Source organism: Molothrus ater, chromosome 3, assembly GCF_012460135.2.
Source record: "Molothrus ater isolate BHLD 08-10-18 breed brown headed cowbird chromosome 3, BPBGC_Mater_1.1, whole genome shotgun sequence".
NCBI lineage: Eukaryota > Metazoa > Chordata > Aves > Passeriformes > Icteridae > Molothrus > Molothrus ater.
The window spans coordinates 2,519,034-2,540,600 of NC_050480.2; the positions used below are offsets into that span (position 1 = coordinate 2,519,034).

The 21,567-nt window shown below is 46.6% G+C and overlaps 1 protein-coding gene across 6 annotated transcripts in view; it reads left to right on the forward strand.

Annotated features, from left to right (window-relative positions):
- Positions 1-21,567, forward strand: part of BCL11A (BCL11 transcription factor A) — a 75,330-nt gene that overhangs the window by 45,473 nt on the left and 8,290 nt on the right. For 2 of the 6 annotated variants that reach the window (XM_036379662.2, XM_036379667.2), the window contains one exon: positions 15,926-20,712. In XM_036379662.2, coding sequence (XP_036235555.1) covers positions 15,926-17,931 — 2,006 coding nt within the window. In that variant the 3' untranslated portion in view covers positions 17,932-20,712. Of the gene's footprint in view, positions 1-15,925; positions 20,713-21,567 lie in introns of those variants that run through there. The other 4 variants (XM_036379664.2, XM_036379666.2, XM_036379663.2 and 1 more) reach the window with 4 other exon arrangements.

A 21,567-nucleotide genomic window follows, 5' to 3' on the forward strand; every position in this document is an offset into this window, starting at 1 on the left:
GGTTTCCAACCGTACTTATCAAGGGAGGGGGCAGCCTGCCCAGCCAGGGTGTTTCCTCTAATCAGTATTTTCCCATGCCAGTGGCAGGCAGATGTGCAGGGGGCAAAGGCTCGGCCATCTCTCAACAGCTGCTCAGGGGAAGGACTCACCTAAGGCAAGACTGGGGAGATGAGAAGAAACGAGAGCAAGCCAACATTCCCCAGTGCAGGGTAACACGGGGGAGTTCACAGACACACCCTTGGTCATGAACTTCACCGTCCCATCTAGAGGAACCAGCTCCTTGCAGCATTGCCTAGCAATGAGTTCAGTTCCAGAAACCCTTCTCCAAGTCCCCTTAGAGGGATCTGCTGTTGTGCGCCCCGTGTCCCCGAGCCGCCGCGGGCAGCGCGAGAGTGTCGCGGGCTCAATTTAACGGCATCTCCCCTGCTTATCAGACTATATAATAAACATGGCTTTTAGGGGGGACTTTTTGGGGAGGGGTGCGAGGCAGGCGGTGAATGGAGAGGCCAGACACCATTGTCTGGCAAGAATGTGAGTCGCCCTGGGCTCGCCTTCCAAATTGTCCCAGCATCAATCCCCCCTCCTTTGCGGGATTTCCTTCTCCAGCCGGGGTTTTGTTTCGGAACAAGCGTTGGTCAAACAAGCTTTTGTTTGCGGTCAGTTGCTTGGCACACATACACCACTTCTGGTGGGGGACAATGAGGAAGCTGTTTCGGGGGCAGCTGCGGTGGGACTGAAAGGGAATACTGATGGAAAAAAGGGCGCGGGGAGGAAATGGCTGGGTGGAAATTAATTGGGAGGATCTTATGAAGTCTGGGTGCTCTGCAGCGGGGTCGGCAGAGTGGCGGGGAGTCCTTCGATCTTGCTGTCTCATCCTGCTCTTGCTGCTTTGTGACTTCTTTCCCCCAGGGTACCCCGCCTCAGAGCAGAAAGTTGGACTAGATATTTGTGACTATGCTTTCTAAAAAGCTTTCTTTCAGGAAGAAGTAAACTTATTTACAGCAATAATAGAGTTTAAAGGAATTGTATAAGTGAGACCGACTTCTTTGTCAGCAAAAATTGCAGCAAAACTGTTCATAGATGACATTACCTAAATGACATTACGTACGTATGTCCTTTCTTTCACATTTCCTGTAATCCTGTTATGGCATTGTCCCATTACCTCAGGCACTGTCATCTTTAAATGCTGTCAGATCTTAACTGGATGGCCAAGGACATCAGAAAAGGATCGAGGTGAAGCTGATGGCAATTTCAGACCTGTTGTGTATATGGCCATCTCCCAGCCTGCCCCTGGATGGGGTGTTTTCTGATAACATGTTCAGGTAAAGTGATGACTCAAGGACTTGCACATCTTCTGTGCAGCTGCTGCCCATCCCCACCACATCCAGCACCCTGTTTTGGGAAGTGCAGGGTGTCAGGCACAGACAGAGGTGGCAAGTATGAGCTGTGTGCTTTGTTAGAAAGTGCTCCCATCCCCAGGAAAATGAGGACCCAGAGGTCAGTGGATGGAATGAGCAACTCTTCTACTCCCTGTACAGCCTTCATGGCATTAATGACCATTGCAAAGCACGTGGATTTCCTGGGACTTAAGTGCAACATCTTGCTGTTAATACTTTTAATATTATTGCTTACTACATTACACCAATTTCTTTTACTCCAACCACGAATGGGCCTCTGTGGCTTTTCAGAAGTGCTCTGAGACGTGGCAGCAGATGGGAGGATTGCTACTTCTGCTGCTCACCTGCTGAAATATTCAGCGCTCTTAAATGCGTGGAGTGGGGAGCGTTGGCGTGGAGGCAGTGCCTGTTTAAACTGGCAGCCCTTCTCACCAGGTTACAATAGTGATGGTGATAGCTGCCAGCTCCAGGGGCAGGAACTGTCATTTTGTTATCTCTGCGTGCAGGGCTGTGCTCTTGAGGGGTTCTGGTCCCCCGTGGTGGCTGCTGGACCCGGCTGCAGTGCAAACAGCAGCAGCCCTGAACCTGAAGCTCTGGCTGCAGACAAAATTCTGTGGTCAGCCATGCATGGATGGATCTGGTTGTCCATCTTTGGCCCTGTGGGCTGCTTTTCCCAAAAAGCAGGGCTGCTCTGTGTGCTGGCAGCAAGGGAAGTGATGCCAGCATGTGGCTCCCAGGTGGGTTGTCCTGGCTGTGTGGATGTAGAGGTGCTGCTGGCAGGTCACAGTGTCCTCCTGTGCACCTGAATGTACAGCAGCACGTGTGGGCTGCCTGTGGTAGCATCAGCAGATGGGTGATGGAGATCCCACCCTCCTTGTGAAGAGTCAGAAGAGGAAGACTCATGGATGAAGAGCAGGAGAGTGGCTCATTCAGCTGCATTCATTTGGCCCAGCACAAGGGTTAGACAGCATCAAGGCTTCGTTTAGTCCCAGGGATGCTGAAGACCATGGCCTGGGTCCACAAGTTTTTCTGCTGAAAAATAACAGTGAAACAGTCCCTGGAATAAGGAAGGATATTATCATATGACCATGTAGCCTGCATGGGAGGTTGTTTGCTTGATCAGGTGAGGGTATGGGGTTTTTTCTGAAGGTTGTATTGGTGTCTAAGTGCTGGCAGTTAAAACATTTAATTGTATTTTCCTGTAAGAAAATGCTTATATTGCTGAAAACTAGGCTTTTATACAATCTGTTTTGTATGCTTAAAAACCCTGGCTTTCATTTAGTTCTTTACCATCAGTGCCATCTTAATGCATCCTCCAAGGCCAGTCCTCAGGTCTCTGCTAGTCTGAGGCTATGGGTGGGCAAAAATGTCCATGCCAGGACTTCCCTCATGAGTGCAGCAGCTCTGCCCCCTTCTCCTGCAGGATATGTTGGAGCCATCTCATCACTCCATGCCTCCCACAGGCCCGAGAAGGCTCTCCCTGGAAAGGTCTCAATCCAGTGCTTCTTAACTGGACACGGTTTTTGTGGATTCTTGCCCATCTGGCTACAATTGATGGCTTTTTGGATGCTGGAGGACAATTTTTCTCTCCTTTCCAAATCTCTTAATAACTGAAGATTTGGGTGTGAAAGCACTAACTGCACACAGTTCACTGGGGCTTTTTTCAGTCATAGCTTGGATTTTTTTCCCCCTATGGGCACAGGAACCATTTATAGCCGAGGTGGGCCGAGTTTGCAACTTATTAATCTCTCCCTTGCATGTGGGTTGAAAAGAGACACCATGCCTTTATCAAATGCCAGGCTAGCACAAAAGCCTATGCAAAATCATCATCAAATCCTATTAGAGGTGGAAAATATCTCTTAGATCATCTCATTCATTTCCCTGCCAATGCTAGACAGTTCCTGAGAGTTAATTTTCTAGCGTCTGCCGCCAACTCCCTGTGTGACTGCGGGTCTGTCATCTTGCCTTTGGGTTGTCACTGTAACTTCCACGCGTTTCTATGCATTTCCAAACAAGCCTTGTTTTGTTCAGTCATTGCCTGTGTTGCTGTTTGCCCTGCATGAGGTGTTATCAGTGGTTTCCACTCTGGAGAGCATCACCAGACCTTGCATGTGGTTGGGAAAGGCGTCCCCATGGAATGGGGCATGCTGGGTGCTAAGGGAAGCTGGGGACGTGCCGTCCCCTGGGCAGGGGCTCCATCCTCTGCAGCCACAGGTATTGGGGAAATGAAATCTCAAAAGGTGGTTTCTCTCCTGCCGTTGTGGATGGATGCAAGCAGATTGTCCCCCATAAAGCAATTCCCCTCTCCCAGACCCTGCTGGTACCACCTTTGATAAACTCCCACCCCGAAGTTCTGGACTGGCTGTGACATCCACTTGTCAGGGAGAAAAAATAATAATAATTCAACACTGGAGCTATTTATAGCATTAAGCAGATGCAGATTTCACCAGGGCTTGTTTCAGAGAAGGAAATGACATCTAGGAGCAGGATAACCTTACTTGTAACTTCCCGGTAGTGCCGGCGGCTGTGATTGAATTCCCCGGCATGGCAAGGGTCTGGGCAGCCCTGCCAGCCCTGGAAAGGTCAGTCCGGCAGCTGTCACCCAGAAAGCATCAAAAGCACGGGCTGTCGATAGCGACCTGCATTTGCAGAAAATCTGAGGGCTTTCTAATTAACTGAGGATCTCTAAATTAGAGCCAAGCCACTCGACAAGCCCCCTCGTACGCCATAAGTGTCAGGGCTCAGCTGATCGGCGCATCTAACAAGCGGCTGATTTTTAACAGTAGCTCTGAGACTCAATCAGCTCCTAATGGCTCCGTTTCAAAACGTTTCAGTGCATTTTTCATCTCTTACTCTGGAATTTATGCTCTTTGTTCCCTGCTCAAATATTCTGGCGCTCTTCCTTAATTTCAGGCTTCTGCCTTGCGACAGCTCCTCTACCCTAACTAGGCAGCTCATTGCCTGCCTTTCCCCGTGTGCGATTCTCTGTGGCCACTCACTCTGCTTTCTAATCAGTAAGTTTCAGAAATTCCCCCTCTCTCTCCCCCCTGATGTATAGGTAGTGCTGCAGGGTCTGGAATTTCCTAATTAGAAGGAAGCCCATGTTTAAGCAGGCCCGGTGTAATAGCAGCTGAAGAGTGGTTTTATTTCAGCTTTAAGATAGGGAGCCAGTTTGGAAATGCACCTGGTTTTGACTTTCCCCTTGCTGCTGTTCCGTGGTGCCACAGATTTGGGTGGTGATGCTTCTGATTTACACCATGGATGATGAGATTGAGCCCTCCTTTCAGCTGCATTCACAGCAGAGTTAGGTTTTGCACATTTAAACTGAGGGCTTCGAGCTGCTGGGAAAACGAGTAGGGGATCTTTTCTGACACGTAACTCCTGCCGCTGGTAATGAGACCCGTTGATGCATCCTTGGCAAGGCAGCAGGATAAACTCCCACCTAAACAGTGATTGTGAACAGATAAATTCCATTCAGGAAGGTAGAGAGTTAATCAGCAACTCTTATAGACGCCTCCACGTGTGTTTATGTTCCAACGGCTTATCCATATCTTGGCAATTATTCATGTGAAATAGAATATAAATCCCACAGCCTAATTTTTCTTTGAAAAAATTTCCTCAGGTGATCAAATCCTGAAGTGCATCTTCTATTCCAGTGGTTTTATCAGTAAATCAAATTTTTATCATTTATCAGCAAAAGTTAGATTTAAGCATCTTCACTGTAATGTTTGAAAGATGAACATTTGTTTCAGCGGGTACTGTGCCAATCAATAATCTTCCAGCTTGACTCAGCTATCAATTATTGCTGCAATTATTTGTCTAGTTGGATATTTAAAATGTCATCAGAAAGAGATGATTACATATTCCAGAAAGCAAGGCACTGTATAATCAGATGAACTGAATTCAGTTAAATGTAGTGTGGTACTAACCTGTCCTTCAAAGCTGAATTCTGCAGCCACGACTGAAACAACAGCTTTCTGCATTATTGTAAGGAAACGGATCTTAACCTTGGAACGGCGCGTGTTATTGGGGTCGGGTAATACTCGGCGAGAGGAGACCTTGCAAGCCTGGAAATTGAATCAGCCTTACTGACATAAAAGAGGGAGGTGGGGTTGGTTGGTTTTTTGTGGGGTTTTTTTGGGGGTTTTTTTTTGTTTTGTTTTTTTTGGGTTTTTTTTATGTTTTTGGTTTTTTTCGGAGGGGGGAGGGCTGTTTTTTTTGGATTTCATCTGCAAATCTATAAATAAGGAGATCCATTCTGTATCTGCCTTTCTGGGAGTTTCAGCTCCTGAGCTCGGAGCGCCAAATTTCCGCATGCCCTTTTTGCATTCCTTGACTTGATGTATGTGTGGTAAATACTCTCTGTGCCCCGAGAATGCAATAAAGCTGTAGCAATTCTTGCAAGTCTTACATCCTTCCAAACTCCAGATATTCAGAGTATTATATCATTTTCAACTTCAAGGATATCTCAGCGATGGAGAGGAGACAGGATAAACCAGAGAAGACCAGACAACTTTACGACACCTTTTGGTCCTATTTGCAAAGCAGAGATGGGAAAAAGAAATATATAATTTATTGATTCTACTAATACTTGCTTGTGCAAGTTATGAAACTAAACGTTGTAGGATCTGGTTCAGCACTTGCTGTGCTTGCAACTCCATGGTGACATTGAACTTGCTCAGGGACAGAATAAACCTTTGCCTTCCTGGCAGATGATTTGCAGGTGGAGGTGTCATTTGGGGGAAGCTGCAGGTCCCCTGACCCACTTTGTCAGGATGGTTTGCTGCTGGCTAAATATCATTCATTTGGAAGTGAGAGGAAAGCGAGCCAAAGGAGAAGGCTGGGAAAGAGGAGAGTTTGAAGAGGATCTGTTTTGGGAAGGAGTTGATAGAATAAAGCTTCCAAGGAGGTCCTCAGCCACTGACTTGCTGGGGAAGGGACATTGGTGATGTGTGGCTGATGGTGATGTGTGGCTGATGGAGAGGGCCAGGAGGGGCTCTCAGGGACCACCATATCTCTTCAAGGTGGTGGTGTAAATACACATGGCTTTGCAGAGTCAGGTGCATCGAATAGAGACACTGAGATGGGAAAAACCAGCAGAAATACAGCAAAAGGCCATGGGTGGTGAAGGGACTTGATGGCCCAGCCGTGCTCTGGCAGCAGTGTCCCTGCTGCTGAGCAGCAGTGGGAAGGTGCCAGCCGCACTTTCCCGCTGGGATGGGGCTCAGCCATTTAGAAGCACATTGCAGCTCTCCAGGAGTGCCTCGTGCGGCAGAGCCGCCGCAGCCTCCAGCAAGGTCCTGCAGCACTAATCAGGTCAGCAGGCATTAGCAGTGTTCCCAGGAAAGCAGTGTCCTGGTGTTGGTCTGGGAGTCTCTGTGTAAGAGATACTGAGTGCACCGTGTGCATTGCAGAGCAGCATCCAGCGCTCACCCTCGCCTGTGCTGGGTGCTGGCTGCACCGCTGAGCAGTGCCAAAACCAGTACAGACAGGGAGAAACACCCCCTGCCCCACACCAGTGGTGATCCCAGATGTTGTGCTAGAGCATCTCCTTCCCCTCCTGGGCAAGAAACTTTCTGAAGCGTGCTCTGCCTTTCACTCGGATGCCGCCGGCCAGGGAGAAAGCAGTAGAAAGGGGAACAATTCATTGCGTAGGTGTATGAGTGAATGAAATGATTTGGAAGCTCTTTGTAGCTGTGTAATTACAACACTGCATTTAAAAAGTGAATTATTGACTTGATTGTCCCCAGCAGCCACTGGGTAAATGCATAATTATGGACTGTTGGAGCCAGGTACTGTTTGCTGGGTAATCAGGTGAGGCTGTGGAAAGGCTTTGATGCCCTTTTTGTGGCAGGGCTTAGACGAGGCTTAGTCCTTGGTGCAAGGTCCAGGTGGACCTTCCAGCAGGGGACACACCTGGTGCCAGGTAAGTCCAGAGGAGCTGATTTAGAGGGTGTCACTCCAGTGATGCCACTCCTGTTTAAATCTTTCACAATCCCTATGCCTGTGCCTGGAAGAGGCAGTCAGGGACAGGCATGTGGGGAAGATTGTGCATCGCAGAAACACAGGATGGTTGGGGTCGAAGGGACCCTAAGGGCTATCCAGTTCCAGCCCCTCTGCCGTGGGCAGAACCACTTTCCACTAGACCAGGTTGCTCAATGCCCATCTAACCAGGCCTCGAACGCTGCCAAGAATGGCATCTGGGATGCTGGTTACTTGACTAAGGATGTTCTTTGAGATGTGTGGTGTTATCAGTGGAGAGTTCCTCCTGCAGGGCTGAAAACACTGTGTAGTTCACCCTTTAGGTCCCAGCACTGGTGTTTGTAGTTCCTGGAGCTGCTTCCCACGTGGTGCTGAGCTCTGCATTGCCTCTCTTTCCCCACCCCGTAGCATTAGCGCATAGGGTGCACGTGTGCACGTGACCAGGTCGTCTTTGCTTGAGGGCTTTCTTCTAGAACTCCCTCAGAGCTGAATTTCAGGCACAGCATTGTTTTCCCGTGGCAGGTTTCTTCTGTTCCTCGCTAATCAAGGCGCGACAGATTTCCACCCCCCTTAGGTTTTAAAAAAGCACAAAATCAGTCGCAGGCTGATACCTTACTTGCCAAGTTGGAGCTGGAAGCAGGTTTTCTTGGTGGCCAAATCATCATTGCCTTGAAAATGGTGACAGACGCTGAGGTCAGGCCACGGGACCCCAGCACCCCGTTGAGGCTCCGACAAACCATGTGTTTTGTTGCTTGTTGCTAATGAACAGCATTTTTTGGGGTGGGAATCTAAGTGTGTCGACTTTGGTTCTGGTAAGAAGAATGAGTAATGTTGAGGCTACGACCAAGTTGGTTACCCATGAAATAAATACCCATTTCTTCTCCAGGCAGGAACTGGTCTCCCTGGTGCCACCCCTTCCCACCCGCTGTTTCCTCTGGCCCAAAAAACTTCTGCTTTATGGGAACTTGAGCAGTGCTGTAAAACCCAAGGAAAGTTTGGCTTCGAGAGAAAATGGGGAATTCTTGGAGTTCCTAACTCCAGTCTAAATCTTTGACTGGCAAAGCAATGCCAGCTGCTGTTTTATTATTGCTGGGGCTTGGATTTCTTTTTGAAGTTTGAGGAGCCAACGGCATTAATGTTTTGGCATGGTTCTTCCTTAAAAAGGGTTTTTAAAGAAGGTGTAATGAAAAAATGGTGTTACTCATAGTTGGTTTAGAAAGTGTTTTCCCAGTTTTATTAATATGGTTTCAGGAAATCTGAATTTGCAAGCAGAATAATTATTTTCAGGAATATAAATATCAATATTGATATATCAATCTCAGTATTGAATATCAATTTCAGAAATACCTTTTATCAATGAGTTACAGTAAAGAAAATCCAGTAGAGATGGCAGATGGGGTGTTGAGAGTCCTGCAAAGCAAAATTTCTTCTGGATTTTTTGACTTTTCCATGACTAAGCTGGTCCCAGGACTCCACCAGGTCTTTGCATAAACAGCGTGGACTTGGTTTGCAGAACTTTATTTTCAAAGGCAGAACAGCCATGGTATTTCTTGTTTTTCAAGCAACACTACTTCCTTCAGATTCTTGGGGATATTTTCCTTTTTCAGTGTTTCTTAACCTGGTTCCTCTCATGATAAAGAGAAAAGGTTAGAGAGCATTTGTTGTACACAACTGCAGCTCCTGCTGTTATTTAGTGCTATTCTGGGTATTATGAGAGCAGCAGTGACAGTGCTGATGCTCCCAGTGCCAGCAGCTGCTTAGGACTGGTTAATGACAGACCAGGTTAATCACGGGCCTTTTGCAATCCAGAGGATCAGAAGGAGGAATTAGTGCAAGAAGGAAAAAAAATACGTTTGGACAGTTGTTACAGTTTCCCTTGTGAGCTGGTGCCACCAGGAAAAGGTGAGTCATGCCAAAGCAGCTCTTCCTTACTGAGGGAGAAGTGGCTGCTGCAGGAATGGAGCAGGACCCGCTTATCTCCCTTCCTCTGTCCCAACTGTTTCACCTCACTAGTTTGCAGTTGAAAGGAAACTCAGCAGTGTGGATTTCCAAATGAGAGAGAGAGGAGGGAAAAAAAAAAAAAAAAAGAAGAGATATTTGACAAGCCAGATGGAGAACTGAATCAAGTACAAGTGGTAACAATTAACTCAATTTTTTTTCCTTCCCCCCTTTAAATACCATAACAACTCTGAATTTATCAGTCCAAAAATCAAGCAGTCAGTTGACATTAAAGCTGAATAAAGAAGTTCCTGGGTTTGGCTCGGGCTGTTCCTCCCACGATTGTTTGGTGGCGAGCAGAAGAGAGGGAGGAGGATGCTTTAACTTCTGTCCTTGCTGTTGGATAGAGGAAGGTGTTAATGTGCCCTGTGGGTGCAGGTAGCCTTGGCTTTGCTTACACCTGCAGGTGTCTTGGGAAGGTGAGGGAGAACACAGGAGCAAGGCCACCGGGGAGGGATGCTGTGGAGAACAGGGGCTGGTCCAAGCAGCCAGGGCCACATCCTGCTTGGAGATTTCTTGGAGATTTCTCTGGCACGGGGATTTCTCTGAGGGAGCAAATCTGCAGCTGTGAATGGAATCCTTGCACCCACCATTGGCACAGGCACAGCCACAATCCACTGCTGATGGATTGTTTGGGAAAACACTGGGAAAACTGGGTGCCTCTAATGCTCCGTGTTTGTGTGCAGCTCCTGCAGTGCCCTGCGGTAGAACACACCTTGTGTTTAATATCCTGCTCCTAAAGCAGGGGCTCCTTCCCCACACAGCATCCTGTGCTGTGGGCCTGGTTAGGTGCACCCAGAGGATGCTGCGTGTGCTGTGTCCAGCAAGCAGCTTTCCTGGATCCAGCCCTGACTTTTGAGAAACTAAGGAAGCTCTTCCAAAGCACATTGGCACACACATGCAGATTATTCCATTACTCACTTGGCAGTGCCTGAACTTGCATGCCTAGCTCCAGAAAGGCTTTTTTAATTTTTTTTTTTTTTCCCTCCCAGCAGTGGCATCTAGCTGACAGCTTCTCCTCCCAGCTGGTCTTCTCCCCAGCATCTTGTCTGGCTTTGCTGCTGGTGGCTGTGGAGATGGCTGTGGTTCTTGCTCTGAACCATCTCTATTGTGCCTGGAAGTGTTGGCTTGCTCCAGCTCGGACTCTCGGAGCGTGCTGGGTGTATCTGTGAGCACAGCACCAGAAGCACCAGCTTTTCCTTAATATAAAAAAAGCCCCTTAATGCTGAATGCAGCTATCTCTTCATATTTTACTGAGTAATTGTGCCAACTGCCCTCAAAGGCACGCAAATGCCAATATCCATCCCGCTCATTTGTTAACATTTTGCGGATCAGAAGCTAAATCTGTCACTCGTGTGTCACTGGTTAAGTCACTTCTTCTGGGGGCATGGCAGGCTAGAGCTGTTCTGCTGCCTTTTTTTTTTTTAAAGCAGGAGCCAATAACTTGAGAAACACTGGACATTTGTGCTCTAGTGAAATGCTGTGCCTCATCACTGGTCTTTTGCCATCCTGGATGTAGAGAAGGAATAAAAACGTAATGGTGGTTGATGCTTCAGTGAGTGAGGCCAGTCAGGTGTCATCTTGGCCCCAGTTTTGTATTTGGGTCATGGTATCCCCATGTAATTCTCCTACAGGGGTAATTTCCAAAGTAGGAAGAAAATGAGCAGTAAAATTGACTGGGAGGAAAATGTACACACAAAAATGCGAATGGTAATTGGAAGCTATTTGTAAAGAGTTGATGAGCTGTCCAGGAAGGAGAGGGCAACTTTGGCCCCAGTCCAAAACCCACTTCACTCGCTTCAGTGGTGAGATGAGAACAGCAATTAGATATTAGAAAAATCAATATACGACAATTAAAAAAAAATGGGAAATGGATAGGAATCAATCGCAGTGAGAAACCATGGCGGGTAAGGAAAACTTGTGCCTGGCACCAGTGGGGAGAGGAGGAGAGAGAGAGCTTCTCAGGATCCTGGAGAAGAAGGAAGGGATAAATAGAAGAAGCAGTAAGGTAGAAATTTTTGATAAATATTTCTGCTGTAGACCTGGAGAGCAGCCATGTTATGTTTCTGTGTCATAAGGTGGGTGATGGTGTTTTTTTCTAGCTCATTAGTAGTCAGGGAGGATATGAGCAGAGAAAAAAATATTTCTTCTTCAATGGAGAGAGATATTTTTGAATAAAAGGCCCTGAAAAGTTGCACCCAAGGAACCCTGAAAAGTTAACCTGTGATGCTGGTTTTAAGAAAGCTTATGAACTGGGAAAATGCTGTCAAGAGCTGGTCAGGGTAAGGTGAGAGAGTTGGCAACACTTTGCTTATCTCTTCTGGGCAAATTAATGGAAGAATCAACGTGAAATTCAATTGATAAAGAATTAAAGGATAGAAATATAATTCATGCCACTCAGCCTAGATTTATGGAATATGGATCTTGTCAAATAAACCTGGTTTCATTCTTCTGGATGACAACTTTGGTTGATAAATGTGGATGAAATAGACTGCACAGCACTGTGGCATTGCTTATGGGAAGACAGCAGAGCACTGGGTGGTTCTGCTGGCACAGGTGATGCAGAGCTGGCCAACAGACTGGGGGATGTGGGGCTTTAGCTGGAGAGCTCAGCACATGCTGGTGGGGGCCTCAGTGGTGCTTAGTGCTTTGTGGCTGATTAGAAATGAATATGCAGTTCTGGTTGATTGGCTTTGTGGGTAAAGCAGAGGTAGGTGCAGAGCAAGAGGGGCAGGTTAATGGACTGGTCTGGAAACTGTCAGGAAGGACGTGTATCAAGTCCAGCCTCATGTGGCCCTGGGCTGGAAGAGTGGAATCAGGGCTGTGCTTACAGAGCTGGGTGCAGTACCCTGGAAGGTATCAGCCTTGTGGGAAGCTAAGAGGAAAATCAGGTCCTTCCCAGCATGATGCCAGGATGAGAAAGGTGAGGCTGGTCCTTGGGTAGTGGAGGGTGGCCTCAGGACAGAAAAATAACTGGATTTTGAAGTGTGCCTCCGTTTCACAAAGAACGCTGTGGTGTGTGTGAGGAGCCCATCGTGTACCAAGAGCTTTTCAGTGTTTCAACCACAAAAAGCCTCAAAATATAAAGAGAACAGGTAGAGGTTAGAGCTAGAGAAGTTCAGGTGGATCCCAACATCCGTCTGTGACTGTGGTGGCAAGCAGTGGGTGCTTTCCCTGTCTGCTGAGCTGGTTTGAGTAGATCTCACTGGGATTTTGTGCTCTGCCCTATGCTTTGCAGGGCTGGAGGGGGTTGTGCTTTACTGAAAGACAGTGTTGGTCGCAGGGAGGGTTAGAGGGTGAGAGCTGGGGGTCCCTTTCAGCCTCAAATTCCTGAATTGAGAAGTAGCCAAGGATGTGAGCTCCAGCTCCAGGATGTGAGCTCCAGCCCCACTGCTGTGGCCAAGGAGGGCTGGTTCAGCAGTGACTCCGGACTCCTGGAAATCAGCTGAAAGCCCCAGTGGCATCACAATGGATGACAAATCCCATCACATTGTCCTGGTGGATGGTGAGGCACAAAGAGCCCTGTGGGATCTTCTCCAGGTCTGTCCTTGGCCAGCACCACCTCACAGACCCGCCTCGCTTGCCTGTGGTCCAGATGTTAGCTGGGCCTGGCCCGCACAGTAAGGAGACATCAGTGCATATGGCCTTTGGGTCTGACTCTAGAGGGGACCCAAATGGTGTCCCAAAAAGCCCATGGTGGTGGTGGGATGGGAGCAAGGGAGGGCGAGTCCCTTCCCAGCCCAGGGATTGCCACGGCAGTCTAAGGACCCGTCTTGTTGCTGTGGATTAGTGCCATAATTTTTGCAGTTTGGCAAGGCTGCATCAGACTGGAACGTATCTCTAGGTGGTGATATGGTCAGTCAATAGCCTTCATAATTAATCAAGCACTAATAGACAAATTAGAAATCATGTCTCTTCGGAGCAGGAGGTGGAGACAAATGGCTGCTGGATTTTAACTGTTTCGCTCCATTGTTTTTTTGCCTCCCTTGAAAATGGTGGGTTGTTTAGGGAAGTTTTGTACATAATCATGATTTAAAATGTAAATTATTATCTTGATTACCAAACAAGGACAGTGAATTGAAAACTTGTTTTTCAGGCAAGCACATGAAGAATAATCTTACATTTTACACTCCACTAAGTCAATGTAGCCCTAATTTTGCTACGCAGGAAATCAATTCCAGTCTTTATAACAGTCAAAGATGTTATGAACAAAGTAAATTTGCAAATTATGGCAAGTAACACATTTATTGATGACTGTAGCTTAGGAATTTAGAATTTGTGAGCACTGTAATATAATAAGGCCGCACTGGCAGGAGCTGAGTGAAATACAGATTATACGGTGAAACTGTAATGCATCATTTACTATTAGTGGACTGGTAATAATTACCAGTTTCAAAGCAGCTTTTTCCATGTAATCTTTAGTCTCAGTCGTAACAGCCCTTCTCATTGACATTATGATTACACGAGCTGCCCTTATGATCTAGAATATCTAGTTGATGGGAATACTAAAATGTGGTAGCAAACGCTCGATGTTGTATCCTCATTATAAGATAAAATGCTATTTTCTCTGACCTGATCTATAAGGTAGAGAGGCAAGGTAGTGTTTCGTTGTTAGCTCCTACCGTGGTGTTAAAAACATCCACTTCAATATGATGAAGCAAGATAATTTTTTTCTCCCTCCCCAAGCTCACAAACGAGCATAGGAATATGAAAGTCCAATTGAATTTCACTCTAATTTCAGCAGATTTAAGTATTTATCTGTGCTCACATGCCTGGCACATACTAAACACAACAGTGCATTTTATTCCAACGCAGGCTTCAGAGTGAAACATTAAATATTATTCCAAGGGCTTTTAAAGTGATTAAAGTGTTAAATGCCTGCTGTAGATGACTGAGGCTCTTTTCTTGCCTGATTCAGCTTCTCAGGCCAAACGTAGAATAGCGGCAGAGCCGGGAGGCAGGGAGGGAAGCTGGGATGGAGCAGTACAGCCAGTGCTGGGTCTCAGGATCACAGAAGGGTTTAGGTTGAAAGGGACCTTAAAGATGCCTGATTCTGTCCTGTATCCTGAGATCATCGAGGAGGAAAATGCCCACATGACATTTTCCTCCCCTCCTCCCTGTGAGATGGGAAAAAAGATGGGGGCACATAAAGTGATGTTCCCTTTCCTAATTCACCTTATTTGGTTTTTTTAAATCTTGTTTTTCTTTGTATTAGGCAAATAGGGGAAACCTAATGAGGGCAACTGTCAGTGCAGCCTGTTTACACAAGAGAGATGCCTAAGGAGCAGATTCCTTGGGATGTAAATGTTGAGTCAGGGCAGGAATATGTGGTGAAGGCCAGTACCACCCCAAGTGCTGATGCCCTTGGAAGGCTCCTGGCTTATCTCTCGGCTAACCTCAATGTTATTTTTATTTGTTAAAATATCACTAAACAACAGCTCTGTGAGAACTGCTGAACAAGGCTGGAAATGAATTTATATCCTTACCTTAGCTTCAGTTTACCAGCATTTAGCAAAAAGCATCCATATGGGGGGTGGAAGTGAATTATTTGCAAAATCCCAGTAATCAATAAAGGCACCCTCACCTTCGCCATATCTCACGCCACTCTTCCCTCGCGGGCGGCCCTCAAAAAGTTATTCATCCCCCTTGTTTTGCCGTATATTAGAAGGGGCTGCTTTCTGCTGTCATTATTAGCCGGCTTTTTGTTTAGTTATTTATTAGTTGGTTGCTCTTTTATAATGTCCGTGTTATCTCCAAAAATAAATTATCATGAAATAGAGTTAGCTCACTACTTGCCAAAGTGGCATTTACCATCCTCAGCTTCTTTTCAGCACGAGAGAAATAATGCGACTCCGGCAGGGCGCTCGGCCAGGCCTCCTGGCCGGCCTCCAGCTCTTTCCCTGGCGGAGCTGCCGCTCTCTCTGTCTTCTCCTTTCCCGGTCCTGTGCTCGATTTTTTTTCCTCCCCCCTTCCCTTTTTATTTGTATTTCTTTCCTTGCCCCAGAGGTGAATCTCTGCTAAGCAGCAGAAGTTGATTCTTAATTTTGTACACATTGTTAATCTCGAAATAAGGAGGAGACTAAAAACGTGCTGATGCCCAGCTTGCTGGCAGTTGTGATGCTTTGAACTGATCAGTGTGGAGTGCTTTTCAGAAAGGAATTTCTTTATTTTGTATTTATTTATATATTTATTTACATATTTATTTACGAATACTTTAAGCGCCTACAGCCTCAGTCAACTGAGTTGGAGCTGGATTTGATTGACTTTAACATCTCTTGCTTTTCTTGGCCTGTTTTATTCTGTGGTTTCCCAGCATGGTTCAGTTTTGAACCCAGAGCTGGGCGTGGTGGGAGGAGGTGGATGTGCTTGCTGTGGGTGCCCCTCACCTCTTCCCATTCATGTCCCCTGCCTGTCCCTGAGCTGGGATGTTCCTTGCCCAGCTCCCAGCTGAGTGTCCCAGAGGAGGAGAGGAGGTTAGGCGGGGAGGCGAGCGCTCGCCCGCCGCTGGACGGCCGGAGATTGACGCTGCTTGTTGTGTTATTTTGCAGGTAAAGATGAGCCCAGCAGCTACACGTGTACGACTTGTAAACAGCCTTTCAACAGCGCCTGGTTCCTCTTGCAGCACGCACAGAACACACACGGCTTACGGATCTACCTAGAAAGCGAGCACGGCAGCCCCCTGACGCCACGGGTTGGTATCCCAACAGGACTAGGTGCAGAGTGCCCTTCCCAGCCACCTCTCCACGGGATTCACATTGCAGACAATAACCCTTTTAACCTGCTCAGAATACCCGGCTCGGTCTCGAGGGAGGCGTCGGGGCTGGGAGAAGGGCGTTTCCCACCCACGCCGCCCCTCTTTAGCCCTCCCCCGAGGCACCATTTGGATCCGCATCGCATTGAGCGCCTGGGTGCGGAAGAAATGGCTCTGGCCACCCATCACCCTAGTGCCTTTGACAGGGTGCTGCGACTGAACCCCATGGCGATGGAGCCCCCCGCTATGGATTTCTCCCGGAGGCTGCGGGAGCTGGCCGGCAACACCTCCAGCCCACCCTTGTCCCCGAGCCGGCCCAGCCCTATGCAAAGGTTGCTGCAGCCCTTCCAGCCCGGCAGCAAGCCCCCGTTCCTGGCCACGCCGCCCCTCCCGCCTCTGCAGTCTGCTCCTCCTCCCTCCCAGCCCCCCATGAAGTCCAAGTCCTGCGAGTTCTGTGGGAAGACCTTCAAGTTTCAGAGCAACCTGGTGGTCCACCGCCGGAGCCACACGGGGGAGAAGCCCTACAAGTGCAACCTCTGCGACCACGCCTGCACGCAGGCCAGCAAGCTGAAGCGCCACATGAAGACCCACATGCACAAGTCCTCCCCCATGACAGTGAAGTCGGACGACGGGCTCTCCACCGCCAGCTCCCCTGAGCCGGGCACCAGTGACCTGGTGGGCAGCGCCAGCAGCGCCCTCAAGTCCGTGGTGGCCAAGTTCAAGAGCGAGAATGACCCCAACATGATCCCTGAGAACGGGGATGAGGAAGAGGAGGAGGAGGAGGAGGAAGAGGAGGAGGAGGAGGAGGAAGAGGAGGAGGACTTGAACGAGAGCGACAGGCCGGACTATGGCTTCGGGATGAGCCTGGAGGCGGCCCGTCACCACGAGAACAACTCGCGGGCTGGCGAGGAGGGCCGGGCGATGCCGGACGTCATGCAGGGCATGGTCTTGAGCTCCATGCAGCACTTCAGTGAGGCCTTCCACCAGGTCCTGGGGGAGAAACACAAGCGGGGCCACCTCCCCGAGCCCGAGGTGCACAGGGACACTTGCGACGAAGACTCGGTGGCCGGCGAGTCCGACCGCATCGACGAGGGGGCCGTCAACGGCCGGGGCTGCTCCCCGGGGGAGTCTGCCTCGGGAGGCCTGTCCAAAAAGCTGCTGCTGGGTAGCCCCAGCTCCCTGAGCCCCTTCTCCAAACGCATCAAGCTGGAGAAGGAGTTCGACCTGCCGGCCGCCGCCATGCCCAACACCGAGAACGTTTACTCCCAGTGGCTGGCGGGCTACGCCGCCTCCCGGCAGCTGAAGGACCCCTTCCTCAGCTTCGGCGACTCCCGACAATCGCCCTTCGCCTCCTCCTCCGAGCACTCCTCGGAGAACGGCAGCCTGCGCTTCTCCACGCCGCCGGGCGAGCTGGACGGAGGGATCTCAGGCCGCAGCGGCACGGGAAGCGGAGGGAGCACCCCCCATATTAGTGGCCCGGGCCCTGGCAGGCCCAGCTCAAAAGAGGGCAGACGCAGCGACACTTGTGAGTACTGTGGGAAGGTCTTCAAGAACTGTAGTAATCTCACCGTCCACAGACGGAGCCACACGGGCGAGAGGCCGTATAAGTGTGAGCTTTGCAACTACGCCTGCGCCCAGAGTAGCAAGCTCACCCGGCACATGAAAACACACGGGCAGGTGGGAAAGGACGTTTACAAATGCGAGATTTGTAAGATGCCTTTTAGCGTGTACAGTACCCTGGAGAAACACATGAAAAAATGGCACAGTGATCGAGTCTTGAATAACGAGATAAAAACTGAATAGAGGTATATTCGTACCCCCCCACCCCCATCTACACTGCCCCCCCCACCCTGCCCTTCCCACCCCGCATCCCTGTAGAGATTTTCTAGTCCCTTGTGATGGAAGTCATGGAAGCTAAGGATATTTGGAAAGTGCTTGTCACCAGCACACCCTGTTTATTTTCTTTTTGTTCTCACCGTTTGAATGCATGATCTGTATCGGGGCAATACTATTGCATTTTACGCAAACTTTGAGCCTTTCTCTTGTGCAATAATTTACATGTTGTGTATGTTGGGGTTTTTTTTTTTTTTTTGGGTTGTTTTTTTATTTTGGTTGGTTTTATTTTTTTTAATTTCTTTTTCTTTTTTAATTTTTGGATTAGACAGCATGTATGGTATGTTATGGCTGTTTTTAAATTGTCCCTGATTAGTTGCTGAGCAAACACGTCGCTGTTTCCAATTCCGTTCGGGAAAAAAAAAAAAAAGGAAAAGAAAAAAAAAAAGAGGAAAAGAGGAAAAAAGAGGAGAGGAGGAGGACGAGGAAAAAAAAAAAACAAAAAAAAAGAAAAGTGAAACAAAACCAAACCCGAGAGCAAACAAAACCGACCATGCTGCATACATCCTGTAAAACATATCATGTACAGTTTTGTTTTGTGACGTGCAAAGGAAAGCTCGCTGTGGGTGACCCTCTGCGGACAGGACCGATAGCACCGAAGAAGCGTTGTGTTAGCCTAGATCACTGTCTTAAACCAATAAACCCACGACTGGAGACAGAGTTCCCCTTGGGAACACTAAAAAAGGCCTTTAATTGGGAATAACCGACCGCCACCAGTCAGGAAGAGGTAGATTTCTCTTAGCTTTTGATTTCAAACACACCCACCAACCCACAAAAATAACAATAATAATAATAATGATAATAATAATAAGTAATCCGAGTGCCTTGGGTCAGTCACGGCCGATGCCAGTGGCTCCTTTCTGCTCGTCCTGCACGCGCAGCTCGTCGCCAGCTCGGCCGCGCTGGGAGCCGCCTCGTGCCCCTCACGCCGCCGGCCACCTAGGAGCGAAGAGGGAAGAGGAAACTGAGGAAGAGAAAGAAATGACCCGCTCAGTCCTAGTTAATCATCATTCTCCTCTGCCTTTTATTGTTATTATTAATTATTATTATTATTACTATTAATTTTTTTAAAACTGATCGTACCAGTCTAAAACCTGCTTGGCTCATGGAGAGAGCTTAAAACGAGATGTAGAACCTGCCCCCCTCCCGCCCTGCCCCAAACTTTTATTCCCCCTCCCCATCAATGATTAAATAGAATGTGAAACGCGCAGAGGCCCTTCAACACCATTAAACACACAATAAAGGAAATCCGTTTTATGAAGATATTTACTTTTAATAATATCTTTTATTGATTCTGGCACCAAAACAAATAAATCCGGAGCCACTTGGTTGTCAAGCTGACAATCAAATTATAAACTTTAAGACCTCGTGTATACCGTATAAAAAATAAAATAAAGACTGGCAATAATATTTTACTGAGTGTAACAGATAGAGGAGCAAAAAAATAAATAAATTGTGATTTATTAGCACAATGTGGTACTGTTTGCCATTTAAAACTAGAACAGGTGTATAAGCTAATATCGACACAGTGGTGATTAACTATGAGCTCTTATAAGACTTGCCTTTAATGTGATGCTTTGGAAGAAGTAACAGGAAATTAAAAAAAAAAAAAGGAAGAAAAAAAGCAAAAGAGTAGCAGTATCTGTTTGTGCTCCCTAAAAGTTGTCCTTCATTTTTTTTTTTTCCCATCCTCTGTGTGCTATTTGTGTTGACGTGGAAGAGGATTCCTTGTTTTATTCCTAAGCTAGCGCCCGCCCCGGTTGGTGTTCAAATAGCACTTGACTCTGCCTGTGATGTCTGTATCTTTTCTTTAATCAAAGGTACAGAGGTTGAGTATAAAATAAGACTGCTCAGATAGGACAATTAAGTGCACTGTACAATTTTCCCAGTTTACAGGTCTATACTTTTAAGGGAAAAGTTGCAAGAAAGCTGAAAAGGAAAAAAAAAAAAACCTAAAAAAATGAAAATTCAACACACATTGATGAGCATAAAAAAAAAAACCCCACAAAACCAAACCCACAGAACCCCACAAACTTTGCCAGCCATTTACTTGACTAATGAGCTTATCTTCTCGGACGCGACATTACAGCGCTGTGAATGGAAACAGACTCTACACTCACATAAAATGAATGATTGCTTTCACTCCTACAGTGCAAGGATTTTTTTTTTTGTATAAAAAAAAAAGGATTTAAAAAAAAAAACACCACAAAACCTTTTTTTAAATATAAATGTTAAGAAAATTTTTTTAAGGAAGAAAAAGAAAAAAAAACCACAACACTTCATTATGTTTAGGGGGAAACTGTATTTTAGGGTTCATTGTCTTGGTGGTGTACAAGACTTGTTACTCATTTTAAAATGGTAGTGGAAATTCTATGCCTTGGATATACACAGCTCTTCAGGTTGTATAAAAACATGCATTGGGGAAAGGTTTTAAGATTATATAGTACTTAAATATAGGAAAATGCACACTCATGTTGATTCCTATGCTAAAACACATTTATGGTCTCTTTTTTCTGTATTTCTAGAATGGTATTTGAATTAAATGTTCATCTAGTGTAGGCACTATAGTATTTATATTGAAGCTTGTATTTTTAACTGTTGCTTGTTCTCTCAAAAGGTATCGATGTACCTTTTTTGGTAGTGGAAAAAAAAAAAAAACCACAGGCTGCCACAGTATATTTTTTTAATTTGGCAGGATAATATAGTGCAAATTATTTGTATGTTTCAAAAAAAAGAAAAAAGACAAAAAGACAAAAAAGGTGTGACATTGTACAGATCCGAGGCCATATAATGGCCCGTTGGGGGAAACCTGTTCCGATGTCACGCTGCTGGCCGTCACAGAGGGGTGTACATATCTTTTTTCGTTCTTTTTTCCTGCTGCCATACTGTATGCAGTACTGCAAGCTAATAACGTTGGTTTGTTATGTAGTGTGCTTTATGTCCCTTTCCTTCTATCACCCGACATTCCAGCATCTTAACTTCATATGCAGTAAAAGAAAGAAAAGAAAAGAAAGAAAAGAAAGAAAGAAAGAAAGAAAGAAAAAAAAAGCTAAAAAAAAAAGGAAAAAAAAAAAAAAGAAAAAACCGTTTTGCAGTTTTTTTCATTGCCAAAAACTAAATGGTGCTTTATATTTAGATTGGAAAGAATTTCATATGCAAAGCATATTAAAGAGAAAGCCCGCTTGAGTCAATACTTTTTTGTAAATGGCAATGCAGAATATTTTGTTATTGGCCTTTTCTATTCCTGTAATGAAAGCTGTTTGTCGTAACTTGAAATTTTATCTTTTACTATGGGAGTCACTATTTATTATTGCTTATGTGCTCTGTTCAAAACAGAGGCACTTAATTTGATCTTTTATTTTTCTTTGGGGTTTTTTTTTGGGGGGGGGAATTTTTTTTTAATTTTTTTTAATTTTTTTTTTTTTTTTTTTTTTTTTATTATTTGGATGACCAAAGGTCATTACAACCTGGCTTTTTATTGTATTTGTTTCTGGTCTTTGTTAAGTTCTATTGGAAAAACCACTGTCTGTGTTTTTTTGGCAGTTG